Here is a 15,475-nt window from a genome sequence, read left to right on the forward strand (position 1 = left end):
AATCAAGAATGGGTGGAATAGGCCAGATTGGCTGGCCAAAGAAGATTGGAAGAATGCGAAGAAAGCAGCGCGCGAGAATCCCGACAAGTGGAAGCAACAAAAGGATGCAGCCAGAGCGCGAGTAGAGGCAGGGAGCTCGCACCACTTGGGGAGCGGTGGATGGGCATCATTTGAGGCCGATTTTGTAAGTCTTTTCACATTGCTCTTTATGCATGTTCGATAGTTTAGGGTTTATGAGTTTTTTAGTTCTAACATAATGAAATCTTTGTATGTTTTGACAGTGGTCGATGACAGGACGTGATCCCACACCGTACGAGCGCGAGTACGCAGGCAGGAAGGGCTTAAACGCCCTGATGGACATTCTCAGTTCTCGCGGCGGCATGGTTAGTATTAGGGTTTACTCTTTTTTATTTTTTGTATTGTTTTATAAATGTCGTTATATGTTTATACTTACTGAAAGCTGTCTTATTGTCTTTTTTTGCAGAATCCGACAGATACGCCGCTTGGACGCGATGAGACGTCTGACTAGACGACGTCAGTTTAGCCGTAGCTAGATAGAATTAGTTTAGGGTTTCTCATAGCTTATGTATCATGAGACGGATTTTATACGTCTTTTTGAACCATGTATATTATTACATTTGTCACCGTAGTTCCTTTTGCCAATCAATTCTTTATGCCTATGATGTTGTACAATTGTCATTATTACATTTGCCAATCAATTCATTTTGCCTATGATGTGTACAATTGTCAATTTTGCAAACAATGCGTCTTGTGGGTGACTATTTTGGGTCTATTATCTACCTTTGCACTTTTTTAAAAAAGTGAATCAAGTACAATATGGTTGATGGGTGGCAGGGCATTCAATGCCCTGCCACCAAAAAAATATTCTCTCGGGCGTCGCTATAAGCGTCGCTATTTATGGCTCTATAGCGTCGCTATGAGCGTCGCTATAGTCTTCTGTGTAAACGTCGCTATAAGCGTCGCTATAGGCGTCGCTATATGCGTCGCTATATAGCGACGCTCATAGCGACGCATATAGCGACGCCTATAGCGACGCTCTCGTAGCGACGCTCGTAGCGACGGTTTTAGCGACGCCGGGGGTTATAAAAACCCAATGTATTTCCGTCGCTAACAGCGTCACAAGAGCACACAACCTCTTGTAGTGATACACTATTCAAGAAAAATTCCTTTATTTCAAACAAAAATTGTGTGTGACTAAATCTTTTCGTACATTAATTATTGAAGAATTGCACAAACCACCTTATGCTGGACATAGAGGATTTGCTACAACTTTTCAAAATTTATGTCGTGATTTCTATTGGCCTACTATGAGAATGGATGTTAAAGAGTATGTGTCCACTTGTTTGATTTGTCAAAGAATCAAAGCAGCTACAGGTAAGAAATTGGGACTTTTACACCCTCTCCCCATTCCTGAAAGACCTTGGGAACATATTTCAATGGATTTTGTTACTGGTTTCCCACTCACAACGCACAAACATGACATGATATGGACTATTATTGATCATTTCTCTAAACAAGCGTACTTCGTTCCATGTAAGAAAACACTCACAGCACATCAAGCTGCACTTTTGTTTCTTAAGACTGTTTTCCCACATCATGGTTTGCCTAAAGTGATTATTTCTGATCGAGATTCAAAATTTTGTAGTGCTTTTTGGACTACTGTGTTTGAAAATCTTGGCACTACACTTGACTTCACTTCTGCATTTCATCCTAAATCCAATGGTCAAACTAAAGTCACAAATCGCACAATCATTGATTTGCTAAAGGCTTATGTTTCTTCTCAACCTAAGAAATGGGATGATTACATACATATTTTGCAATTTGTATACAACAACACCACTCACACTGCCACGGGTAAGTCTCCATTTGAAATTGTCTATGGTCACTCACTTCCTACTCCTGCTTCACGTTTTTCTAATGCTGTGCCTGTCGCTGATGATTTCACTACTAACTTTCATGATATTTATGCAAGTGTGCATTCTGCCATTAAAAACTCACAAGAACTTTACACCAAGCATGCTAACAAGCACCGCAAGGCACACCAATTCAAAGAAGGTGATCATGTTTTACTTCGCATCGAAAAACGAACGATCAAAAGTGTTGATACTAATGTCTTTGTTAAGCTTGCTCCTCGTTTTTATGGACCTTTCAAAATTTCAGCTGTCATTAATGATGTTTCTTTTCGTTTAGAATTACCTGCACATTGGCACATTCACAATGCATTTCACATTAGTCTTTTACGACCATTCAGAGGACCCCTACCTACACACCGCATTTACGAAGACCCACCTTCACTTGTAGACCAAGAAGAGCAACTCATCCCTGACAAAATAGTTGACCATGAGACCACCACTACACGCACTGGAATGGTTTATAACCGTTACCTTTTGACTTTCAAGGGCCACCCTAGAGAGGATGCCAAATGGATGCCTGAAAAGTTTTTTCGCAACTTTCCCAACCTTCTCCACACTTTCCATCACTCACGGTCCAATTGATTTCTCTATTGAGCAACTGAGGACAGTTGCTATCCCTGGTGGGAGGGATGTTACGAGACTGGGCACCCTCCCGTTGTAGTGGTTAACTACAATTGGGATAGCTGGGCGTAATGGTTAATTATGTGCTGTCTATTTATTTTACTAATTGAGTTGATGATGATTTTGTAGAGTGGAATGCGGGGAGTTGATGAAGAGGCGACTGCAATTATTCTTGGCCATTTTATAGTTGCACAGTATCTTAGAATCTCATTTCAATAAGCCACTATGGCTCTGTAAATATTTGTAGTGGGAACTCCCTTTATGTGTCATGCAAGAACTAATGAGCTTCACTCATTTACAAAAGTGAAGTGGTTGTAAAAGAGGGGCCTCAATTTTTGGCACCTCAAACTCAAAAATAATATATTAAATACCAACTCCACAAGAGAGGTGCAGTGGAGTTTGGGGCTAGATTTAGGCCTTTCTCTTGCAGATTCTCTTCTCTACTCTCTTAAGCTATAGAATCTTCTCTTCTCTCTTAAGCTATGGTTATTTTGCTGTGTACTCTCTAATCTAGTCTCCATCTCTTACACATCTCTTACACCTCCTTACAAGCTTGTCTATATCAATTCTCTGTTTTGTTTATTGTGTGTGTGTGTCATAGTCTAGGTGAGTGTGTGTGCTTGGAAATTGGAAGAAGAGGTGGACAGTTTGATGGTGATGGCTTGAAAGCTTATGTTGAGTACTTTAAGCGGTCGATCTCCCCCTCTTCTCCCAACATTAACGCAGGGGTCTGTACTGTGATAGACTAGAGGAGAAGTTTTCTCAACACATCCTAAGGTGCCCTACATAAAGGGGAGGTAATGGTAAGTTTTAAAAGGATTTAATTAATTTGATGAGTTTTTCAAACTCACAGACACGAGTGAAGAAGGAGATACCCTTTGCATTTTCCAACTAACCCTCTCTGAGCTATAGGTATATTTCTAGGGGAAAAGGGTAACTCAAAACAGTTAACCCCTTCTTCGTGTCGGCCCTCTCTAAGAGAGAGAGAGAGAGATCGTTCTTGGTTAGTTCTTTGGTTGCCACTAACATTTTGAAATATTCTAACATTTTGAAATATTGGTGTAAAGTAAAGTACTTTCAACTATTACCATTGCAAGCCTCCTGCATTTATATGTCACCTTTTTAGCTTTGGGGATAAGCCAATGATGGATTTAGGTGGTGATGTTTTAAGTTATCATAATCTCTTTCTCTAATGCACCGAAACCTTAAATTTGAGGAAACCTAAGCTAATCATTAATCCTTCACTCTCTTCTCTCTCTCTCTCTCTCTCACACACACACACCATGTGATATACACATTCTAATGCCAAACCTTAATCTTGAGAAAACCGAAGCTAATCATTAAACCCTTACTTATCTCTCTCTCTCTCTCTCTCTCTCTCTCTCACTCACTCACTCACTCACTCTCTCTCTCTCTCTCTCTCTCTCTCTCTCTCATATACCCATTCTTTATATATAAGAGGGCTAGGGAAAAGATAGGTTTGCTTTATGTAAAGCCTATTCAAAATGAAAAATGGCCGGCTCAAGTTTGGGCAAGAAGGTTCTCAAGCCAATTCAAATTATGAAATTTTTAGTTATAATATGGGATTTTTAGTGTGATTATCCCTCTCAAAAATAGAGTTAGTCTGTTCATATGCGTGTGAAAAGGTTCCAAAGCCGGGTCCACAAAAAATGTTTCCCGAGCCCTGTATATAAGGGTATGCCTACATGGGGGGGGGGGCTCATAGGATGGGGGTAGTATTTATGAGTTACCCCCTCCGTCCTTCACTAATTGCACCTCTTTTAGAGTTTGGGCATATTAACCCCGCCCTTCCTCTGTGTGTGAGCGTGAGGAGACGTCCCATCAAGTGTCACTTCTTTCCACTCCCCTTCCTTGGCGCCGAGGCTGGCGCAGGGGAGGCGGGGCGGGGGCGGGGGGGGGGGGGTTTAACCGAGTATTACTTTCTTTGATTCTTCTGCTCATTTTATGAAGGGAGGTTAATTTAATTAAGTGATTTAACAAATTCCATAAGCTTATTAATTACTATCTCTCTCTCTCTCTCTCTCTCTCTCTCTGGCACATTGTGTGTGTGAACCGCATGCGTACATGCATTGATCTTTTCATGTTGGATAGAATTAAGTAAACTGATCATGACATACCTGCAATTATATAGCTTAATTATGTGCAAAAAAAGACATACTTTGGGTGATTCAAATATGTAATTTTCAGTGGCATCACAACTCATATTGATCAATACAAGCTGCCGATTCAGAGTGAGTTGGAGGTGTCAAGTATCCGCCCAATTTAGAATAGCCTCCAGGCTTCATCACAGAAATTTCACGTGCTGTACTGATCTCTTGCAATCCATCACTTTTCCTCATTTAATTAAGGTATTGCATTGCTGATCGTCTTCATTAAGATTCCAATCCATGTGCATCGGCCGCAGCTGAGCTCTGTAACTCAGCTGAGCTGCGCCAATATAGCGTCCTGTGCAGCAGACAAAAGGCTAATATAAATTTGAGGATAAACAATATCTGATACGGCCCATGCATGCATGCAAACCAACTTCCAAGAGCACGACCCATGCCTTCAGCACTCATCAGTATGTATATTGCAGAACATATCCATGTGGCATTCTGCATAATTTATTGCTTATACTACAGTTTAATAATTGAGGTAAATGCGTCAATTCCCTGCACATATTAATTTCAACATCAATCATCAGCTCTGATCTGCTACTTTTTCTTTTAACTAGATCTGTGCCTTGTGCTTTAATTAGCGCATAGTTTTTTTCTTGAATTAGAAACATTAGCATAAATCCATGGATTGAGTGTACTAGTGTTACTTGTTCAAGTGCTTATAGTAATACACAACCAAAAGTAGGATCATCACCTTCACCCTGTACTGTAACTGCAGCCATTTTTTCTTTCATGGTTATATTCTGATCGCCACTGGAAGCTCCTAATTGCTTAAGCTTGCAGGCCAAACTTGAAATTCCGCCACTTTGCTGCAACTTTGAATGCTGAACTTTGCTAATTGAGTCGAACACGGGGTCAGACCAGTTGCTGAGCATACGTCCCGATCTACCTTGCATGTTAGGGGTGCCAGGGGGACTCATAGTCTGCAGATCTTCAAAGGATGTGCTGCATCCTGCTAGTATATTATTCCTATCAGCGGCAGCAACTGTCACAATTGTGGGGCGTTTGCGCCGCGGGCTCCAATCATTATCTGCATATTCCATTGGGGGAGAGTTGCTAGTAACCAAGGTGGTTGAGCAATATGCCCCTTGATCCCGAACTAGAGAATGAGCACACAACGAATTAATATCTTTGCTGAACTTGCTTATTCTCTGCTCTTGCTCTTTGCCTAGCAATGGGCATCTTGTCGACAATGCAGCAGAACCACGTTGGCTTGTTGATGGATTCACATCCAATGTTTGGCTTCGAAAAAGCCTACATGAGGGAGACAATGTTACAGATGAGGCCCCGGCCTCGGCCAGCTGCATTAGGGAATTGCTCGATGCCTTCTTCTCTGAGCTGTCTTGCATCAGCTTTAATGCCACTGAACCTTCACAAGATGAAGCAGAATTCTGACAGATTGGCAATCTATTCAAATCAATTCCTTGTAAATGTCTCCTACCAATATAATCTGTGCTTCTTGTTGAGTAGCTTGAAAGCTCCGCTGAAGATCCAATACTGGTGTGAATATTTGGGCCCCCACAATATTTTTCTATGAGTACCCGCCTTTTGGCGCAGGGGCTTTCCGGCGCATTGGCCCAACTAACAGCTTGGTGCCTCTGCCGGTCACCTTGGTGTCCAGCACCTCGGTAGATCAGCCAGCCCATTGAATTATTTACCATACCTTCAGTCGGTGGGCACATCATCTGCTTGGAGCAAATTGCATAATCTTCCCAGCTGTGCCGCGAACTTTTGTTCTTTTGTGCTGGTGAATATACATCAACGCTTTTGCTACACTGCGATCCATCATCGTTGTAGTGCATCGACTTACCATCCAATATTTTGCAATGGTTAGCTCGTTCCTGACTTCGACGCATACATTGACTCTGTGTTTCCCCTTTCTGATTAATGATATTGGCGTCCACGTTAATCAAAGAAGGTAGGTGTAAGAAGGGGCTCCTAATTAAAGACGCATTCATGCAACTGAAGGGCGTTAACTCTCCATGACATTGTTCATACACGGAGCTGGAGCTCATCGGATTAATGGCACTGTTGTCAGTAGCATCCACATGAGTGCTGTAATCATCAAGGTAGCTAGCAGTGAAATTTTTATACTCGTGTTCTGCAGGGAGCTCAGGCCGATGCAGTCGATCAGCGCCAAGGCCGAGCAGACAGCTAGCCGGGGGGTGATTAGTGTCACAGGCAGCTAGTTGAACTACATCCTCAAGCAGACCTGTGGGGTAAGTATATTCATCGTGGGCTTGAAAATATGGCGATCTGCTATCACTATTGCTATCTGTTATCACAGCAGTACTACTGCCTTCAGTGCTATTGACTGTAAGGATGGGAGCTGCAGCCTCATGCAATAGCACTTTGCATGCAGAAGGGCGCCCTTCTGTGCGATTAGTAAAGCTGAATATCTCAGACAGGGGATCATCATGAGTTATAGCGAGCAGAGGACATGAATTGTCGCTGCCGTTATTCATATTGTAAGCCAATTATCAGCTATGTATAATTATCTAACTGATTAATTTTGTGTAGCAGGAATTGAAATCCTTTGGACAATTAATGGAAACTTTTCGTTTACCACTTATTTGCATCCTCTATGTAATTAGCCAAAAGTTAACACATACCTTGACTTTATCAGGCTTAGTGCTACTAATTGCGCTGCAGATCAGAACTACCCAGAAGCTGCCATTGCAGACACTTATAATTAGAAAGAGTTCATATTGCAGCAGGGAGACTATATATTGGACGCGCAGGAGATTTCTCAATGCATTAGAACAGAGGACGTTTGGTTGATCAGAACGCAGATAATTCTGAGTAGAGAGCGAGGAGAATTAGCGTCGATAATTAGCTGGCCGGGCGTAATATAGCAACAGAGCTTTCTAATCAAGCGGTAACTAGCACGCAGCAAATAAGGAAAATGAGCCAAGATGGTATACCATATATAGTTAGCAGGAGCTGCAGCTCCACGTCTTTGATTAGATATATTTCCTTTGCAAATCCGAAGAGATCGTTGAGCTCGTGTGCTAGATGTGGAGACGTAGTACTGAAATTTGAATCAGAGGAAGGGCAGGCGGGTACAACGTCGACCGCGGGTGCAGAGCAATCTTGGAGTCGCTCTCAAGAATCCCCGTGCATGAAAGCAACACAGAGACTCAGAGAGCATTTCGCATGATGTCCCTCCTCAAGGTGGTAAATAAATGGAGGTGCACCCGCAGTCCCCAACATTTTTGATGCGGATTCCCAAAGGACCAAAATAGTGACACTTCCTTGTACAAATTCATTCCTTGTCATATAATTCTCCCCTAGCCTTGGTATTGGATCCCACACCCCAAATTCCCAATTCTTCCTCAATGCATCCTCGAGCAATGATATTTTTCGAGCGCTAATGCTTGCGTGGTTTTAGCGCTTGCCTTTTCAAAAATCCAAGATAAAAAAGATCAAGGCCAAGCGCTAGACGCCTCTCATCTTGCAATTTGCAACAAGAGCTAGTGGTAGAATGCAATGTTGGAAGTCCATGGTGGAAACTTCTCAGTACGTTTGTCAACACATTTGTTCACTATTTTGAAGGTTTTTAGTCATCTAGAACCAAACTAGCAACACTATATTAAGTCACGGAGAACTCTGATCTAGCCAATCGAGTTGTCTTACAACTTGGCACCATTTCTTCCGACATGCAATCCAAGGTGAGGATTATAGGTGCTTGCATTGCTCCCTAGAAAAGGAAGATATGTCCTTGCACCTTATCACTATCTCCTTGTCTTTTGAAGGTTTTGTCAACATGTTATCAACATCAAGAGTGCTAACTTAGACACATGTCAAATTTTGAGGAATGATGTGTACTTATCTAACCATTTTCAACTTGTCTATCAGGGGCTAATACATTTTATACATGAAAATATACTACTTGATGGCTCTCTTTAAGAAAAAAAAATTACTACCAAAACTTGTCCAATAAAACTATCATCGTACGAGTGCATAATTTCCCATTAATTCCTTAATTATCTTTGCTAACAAAATGGGGAAGCCCATGCTGAAGAATTGGCTTGAATGAACACTCTACTGAGGTAGTCATAAGAAAATATTCCACCTCAATAGCCTCAAAACGACTCATTTTGTAGGGCGGTTTACTAACGGGCTTACTACATGCAACCATGTCTATGTCCTGCTGCACAAAACTTGTCACCAATGGTAACCCAGGTGGTAAATTGTTTGGAAATATCTCCTTGTATTCTCTTAATAGTTCTTTTAATTTACTAGTAACATTTGCTTATTTTGGTGGTAGAGAAGTATCCAGAGGTGAAAGAGAAGAGAGCGAAGAATGTGGCATTGAGGAATCATCATTGATTGAACCATTATCAACAATATTTGACAAAAAATGACACATCGAGTGACACAAAAAGAGTTTTTCTATTTCATCTTGAGAAGGGAGCTTCATAAGCTCAGCTTGGCTATACATATAAGTGGCGAGGGGAAGGAACATCCTTTTCCCCCAATAATACCATGTGCACACCGTTGAACTTAAACATTAAACTATTATGCTCATAGCTACGCTTTAATGATGACCCTAACCTATATAACCACTCCCAACTTAGTACCACATTTTCCCGATCCAAATTTATGACCTGGAAACTCAAGGATATATGATATCCTTGAATCTCCAACGGTACATCATCAACTTGAGTATCCCACACCTCGACATCATGGTCGTTAATCATAGCTACCTTGTAGTGGTGGGAACTATGAGTCTAGGGTAAATTAAGCTGTTTCACTAACGTATAGTTGATGAAATTGTAAGAAGCACCATTATCCACCAAGAATCTCACCTTCTGACCTTGAATAAATCCATGCATGCACATCAGCTTGTGTGGACCAAAGGTTGGTTGCCACACACATAGAGGTTGTAATATAGCACTTTGTGCACTGGTTCAGTGTGTGTTAGTTCCACATTAGAAAAGCAAGAAGTGGACTCAAGAGGAAGCAATTGCACCATGTGCACTGCTTTCTCTTTACCTTGGTTAGCAAATTTCCCCTTGGGACAATCCTTTTTGCCATGTTCACTTTCTAAATAGTTGAAACATAGATTTTCCTTCTTTGATTTTTCAAACTCTTCACTATAGAGATGGGCCCTAGACCCCTTGGGCTTCTTGGACGCATCAAACACAACCACTACAAATTTTCTCTTATTATATCCATGAGATGCTCGTGTATTTGCATGCAAAGTGTCAAGCATTAAGAAGAGAATGGGGTCTAGGAGAGCTTCTTTATTTGGCAGTTGAAGGAAGTCAAACAAGAAACTATTCAAAGGAAAGCCTTTGAATTCAAACAGCCAAACCGGCTAGTTTATTTGAATTCAAATTTCTCCCCCAAAATGGAATTTAAAATCTAGCGAGTAAAACCATATCGTTTAGCATATCTATGGAAAGAGATCGATGTGTAGATTGCAGATCTATGATCTCCGCTCAAATCAAAGATCATAGTAGCAGTTATGGAAGGCCAAAAATCATAAATTTTTCCACCTCCTTTTTGGGGGGAAAAGTGAATACTTTGACCACTCTTACACATCTCTTACACACCCACCATTCTTGCACACATGGCATACGACCATCGCAAACTTCTCTACACCATAATTCAAAGAGGGATTTCAAGAAACAAGAGAAGAAAAAGGAGAGAAAGAGGTCATTATCTTCTCCTTCTTCTTCATCCTCTTCCTCTTATGAAGAAAGTGATGGTGCAGACAAGAAGGAACAAAGGAAGAAAAAGGCAAGAAAGAGGTCACCCTCTTCTCCATCCTCCTCAAATTCTTCCTCTTCTGAAGAAAGTGATGGTGCAGCTTTCAAACCACCAAAAAGAAGAAGCCATAGGAAATCCTATGCCGCATGGAAGAGGTCGTCCAAGCTCAAAAAGTTCAAAGAGGGAGGAAAGAACATCTCTTTCCTCACCTATGATGGCACCTTTGGTGCTACGGACAAAGTCTTGGCCTTCATCCAACAATTCTATGCGCCGTTTGGAGATGAGGGCTTCATGGTGTCCTCTAAGCTATGCCATGTAGCTATGCATTTTCAAAATTCCGCTAGGTAATGGTGGTCTAGCCTATGGGCAAACGGTGAAGCTCCACAAACATGGAAATCTTAAGAGCTTCCATCATGAAGCAGTTTTGGCTACCGATGCCAAAGACAAAGTACTCACCGAATGGTGAAGCTTGAAGCTCTCTCCCTACCAATCTATTCATAAATATGTAAACAAGTTTTGGGACTTACATCTCAAAGCCACTGTCTTCAAAAAGATGGATTTTGGAGAGCAAAAACAACAATTTTGTGCGGGTTTAACTAAAGATATGGTGGAGTATGTCAACTCCCAAAGGCAATGCACCACATCTGTGGTCATATACCATACAATGGTGGCTTCATGAATCAATTTCCAACAAGGGGATAAAAGAAATCTTAAGCCGACGGAGAAAAAGGACCGTAATAACAAGCCCAAGGGGAAGGAGAAGGGAGCTTATAAAGGCAAAAATAAACTCTCTCCTGAAGAGCTAGAGCGTTATCGTAAAGATAACTGTTGTTTCAAGTGCGGGGAGCAAGGGCATGCCTATCGTGCTTGTCCCCACAAGAATACACAAAATGAGCCTCCTAGAGCTACCTTGGTCGAAATCCAAGAAGAGCATGCTCACTACAAAGGATCTCCTCTATGCCATGCTTGGGGAAAGGTAAGAGAACATGATGCTTTTATTCTCTTTGACCCTGGTTCTACTCACAATTTCATATCCACAGAGTTGGCCACCAATCTAGGCCTCCAAGCCTATGAGATGGGAGATGTCCTACCTGCCGATGGTGCTTTCAAGGGGCAAGAAGCCTCACTCACTCCCTTAATTGGGAAATTGAGGCTCCATCTCCAAAGCTTTGTGGACAAGGAGGACTTCTTTATCTCTCCTCTCAAGCACGATGATGTAATCCTAGGGGCACTATGGTTTGATCGCATGGTTGCCAATGTTAAATTTCCTGAAAGGAAAATCTACTTTAGGTTCAAGGAAAAAGATATGTACATAGATGCTAAGGCATTGGGTAATACCATACCCATTTTACATACGCAATCTTTCCAATAAGTCAATAAAGAGCTCTATTTTCGTGTACATGATTTTTGTTAAAGATTCTCAAAATGAACCTAATGCTTTAGCAAAAGAAAATATAAACAATCACAAGGAATTAGATTTATCCAAATTTCTCAAGGGATTTCAAGATGTTTTTAATGATGACATCCCTTGTGAACTACCTCCTAAACGAGGCAATGATGACCATGCAATTGAACTTCTTCCATTAGGAAATTTCGGAGGTCATTTGGAGGGCCTTCTAAGAAAATGTATTTTTCGCACTCTCTCTCTAGAAAATATGGCGAATAATAGAGGTGGGTCTTTCATGGTAAAAGTTCAAAAAGTGTACTTTAAGTAGATTCTTTACTCTTCTGAACATTCGTCCGTAATGATTGAGAGATAATCTTCTTTTCAGCTGCATTGAAGGAACCTCGTCCACATGGAGGGAATGAGGCTAACATGGAGGGACGAAGGCGCAGCCGCTATTCACTTTCCATTAAACCTGCACATTTGGCTAATGGCACACTCCTCAAATGGCACAAATGTTACCCAGAAACGAGCCAAATATCACCTTCACATTGATTTGGACAATGAGTACCAACCATTGATTAAGCGTAGTAAACCAAACACACATATACCTCCCGCTTCCATAGACACGCTCAGAGCTCAGGGAGCTAAACACATAGATATCTGGACGAGAGGCTCTCTCTACCCTAAGAATCCAATGACTAATGCGTCTCCACCGTTTGTCAATCCTACAAGCTTATTGACCTTTGCTGGTGATGGAGAAAAGGGCCTTCTGGGTTATTGTAAATCTCTTACAAGAGAAGCTGAAACTTATAAGGGCATTCTCCAAGCTCAACAATGTGAGATTGTTCGCCTTTCACATTTACATTCTACAGATCAGGTTACCATTTTGCAACACAAAACAGAGGTACAAGAACTGAAAGGAAAGGTACGAAGTTGTCAAATGAAGGACACCATCTTGGGTGGTCGTATCCGAAAGAAGAAATTACGCAATCTTGAAACATTGCAGGTTGCATCCGGAGGTCTCAAGAAAAGAATCCGAGCATTAAGGTGATGCTTCTTGGTTGGCTACATTGACTTAGTTAAGTAATCTTTTTGTTTTTTCTTGCTATGCATTGTTTTCATGTGCCTAAATAGTGTTAGTGAAGCAAATTTTCTGTTATTTACTTATGCATTGTCTTCATGTAGAGATTCAATCTATCCTGACAAGGAAAACATTGACCCCAAAGCCAATATAGGAAAGAGATTGAAGCCACTCATAAGTAGAAGCCTGGCAGCAGATATAGTACATGACAAGAAGTTTAAGGTCCTACAACGAAATGTAGTGGACCGCTTTATTTCAGAGAACTCAGTGCCTGCAAAATAGATACAAGGCACACTTGATTCACTTGGTGTAAGCAAAAGAGGATATTCGGCTATACAACAATCTATCTCATCCGTCTTTGTTAAGAAGGGTATAAAATCCAAACTTTTACCATCAGCCTCAAGTGTTCGGAAAGAGAGACTTCAGCTTAACGAGGCACAGGGAGACTATCTTGGACAGCCCTTTCATATTAAAACAACTTACAGTGGCCATGGAGCAAACATGGCATATGATGAGTTCAATAATATTTTTATGGACCTGCAGATGTTACAGAAGAGAATGGTGGAGTTTTACAACATCACATTTGAAGAGTCACGAGGGGTATTACATTTTGTGTTAAAACTGGATGAGTGTGAGCTTGTTAAAGAGAAAAAGCTAGAGCGTGTTACGATTAATTTAATGAATAGAGCCCTCTCAAAGTGTCCCAGTGATGATCCTTTGTACTTTAGTGTTCAATCAGAATCTAACATATGGTGGCTTGGTGCGTTTGAGGTAAGCGAGATTCTCAGGTAAGCTCAAATGTTCACATCTACTTAAGTCTCATTTATTTTGTGTTGCAGGTAAAGAAAGAAGATCATGAGATTCTATATTGGGTGTTCCATCGAACTAATATTCCGGAGGTGATTGATAGACAGACTAACCAGGGAGAGGTACTACGTCTAGATGGAAGGGGAGACTTTCAAGTTCAGTGGCATCTTGCAGGTGACCTCAAAACATTAAAATGCATGTATAATTGTGGAATGGGTACAATGGCAAAGTCGCCGTGTTTGTTCTGCATGGAGCCTGCAAAGGTCATGAACCCAAAGTGGTGGAGAAAAGCTCCAACACGTCACATTGAGGACCCTGCTTTTCGACCGGTTTTGAAAATACCACTTGTGAATGTCCACATCTGTACAATGCATGCCCTTTGTAGAATTGTGGAGAAATTGGTCTACTTATATATCGGGTTTTCTTGGAAGATTAAGAACTCAGCAGAGAGACAAGTAGCCCTGCAGTGCTTAGAATTGGCACTGTCGGATATGGGGCTTCATGGTGGCAATGTGAAAATCCAGCGGGATGAAAAGAGATCAACTGTTGAGAAGGATGTCCCATGCAAACCATCCATTGGTGGGGTGAAGGCACGAAGGTTTTATCTAAACCCCAAGGTACAAGAGGTCCGAAGCTAACAAAACATAGAATCATGAGATGTTTGCCATACTCTAAAAGTTCATCTGGGTTTTGTTTACCAAGAGCAAGTGCCATTGCTGTGTACGTGTAGTAATACGCTGCCCGACCACCTGTATAGCTCGGGCTGTAACCAAAAAAATCTCTAGCAAACACTTTGTCCACAAGAATGACTTTATCTGCACTTTTGGGCAGCACGGTTCCACCCAAGAAGCGTGATGGTGTCTTGAATGTGTAAGTTGCTATTGAACCCTCTTGTGACATGGAATTGTGAAAAACTACTATCGGCGACTCGCAAAGCTTTGAAAGGTACTGCGCTAGGGCCGCATCCCTTCCACGATACTCTCGAATCCGCCGCCGAAGGAAGTCATCCTTGTCAGCAATCCAAGACTGCACATATCATGTCAGAGTAAGTCACACACACACACACACACACACACACACAGAGACTTACCATGAAGCTCTCATCCTGCAGAAAGAGGTTTTCCTGCCACAGGTCTACAGATGTAGTTGACCCCTGACCTGAATGGTTAAACCAATCATCCACTTCTTTGTTACTTGTTGATGGTCTTAGGCTTTGTCTTATTGCTTGGAAGGTGGCTTCATCAGGTAGTGTCTCCTTGTATTTTTCATCTTTCTCAAAGCATCTTCGGAGGCATTCCATTGGATTGCTAGATGTTTCCATTGCCTCATCATCACTACTATCCTCTGAAACAAATCCACTCCTTTCCTCTTGGACTCTGGAAATGATAGCCAGGGAGAAGTCCTACCTTAAATAAAAGATTCTTTGCACATCATGTAAAAAGATATAGGTCCTGTCTCCAATCCTGAAGTCAGGCACAGCAGGCAGCATCATCTGAGCATGCTTCTCAGTGAAGTTACTGACATCCAAAGGTATTTTGATTTCTGTGGTTTTCACAGAGAGCATCTTACTTCTTTGTACTTCAATTGCCTCAACCTCAAGGTCGACTGTATCTTCAACCTCCTCGACTTCTTGTATATGTGTTGTCTCCTCGCATTCTTCATCTGGTGCTGCATCCTGCTCCTCTAACACCTCATCAGGATTCTGCATGAGGAATCCAAACAGGCTGTTCAGGTAAATCATAAAGCCAAA

The 15,475-nt window shown here is 41.6% G+C and overlaps 1 protein-coding gene across 1 annotated transcript; it reads right to left on the reverse strand.

Moving 5' to 3' along the window:
• Positions 1 to 4,728: 4,728 nt before the first annotated feature.
• LOC147444564 (uncharacterized) lies at positions 4,729 to 7,603 on the reverse strand. Its single transcript, XM_086527887.1, has 2 exons — positions 5,427 to 7,603; positions 4,729 to 5,021 (listed from the first exon to the last, which is right to left on the reverse strand). Exons 1-2 carry the CDS (start codon positions 7,195 to 7,197, stop codon positions 4,912 to 4,914), a joined length of 1,881 nt encoding a protein of 626 aa, XP_086384013.1. The 5' UTR covers positions 7,198 to 7,603; the 3' UTR covers positions 4,729 to 4,911.
• Between the last annotated feature and the right edge of the window lie 7,872 nt (positions 7,604 to 15,475).

Source organism: Adiantum capillus-veneris, chromosome 13 (genome assembly GCF_014529385.1).
Source record: "Adiantum capillus-veneris isolate H3 chromosome 13, ASM1452938v2, whole genome shotgun sequence".
Classification (NCBI taxonomy): domain Eukaryota; kingdom Viridiplantae; phylum Streptophyta; class Polypodiopsida; order Polypodiales; family Pteridaceae; genus Adiantum; species Adiantum capillus-veneris.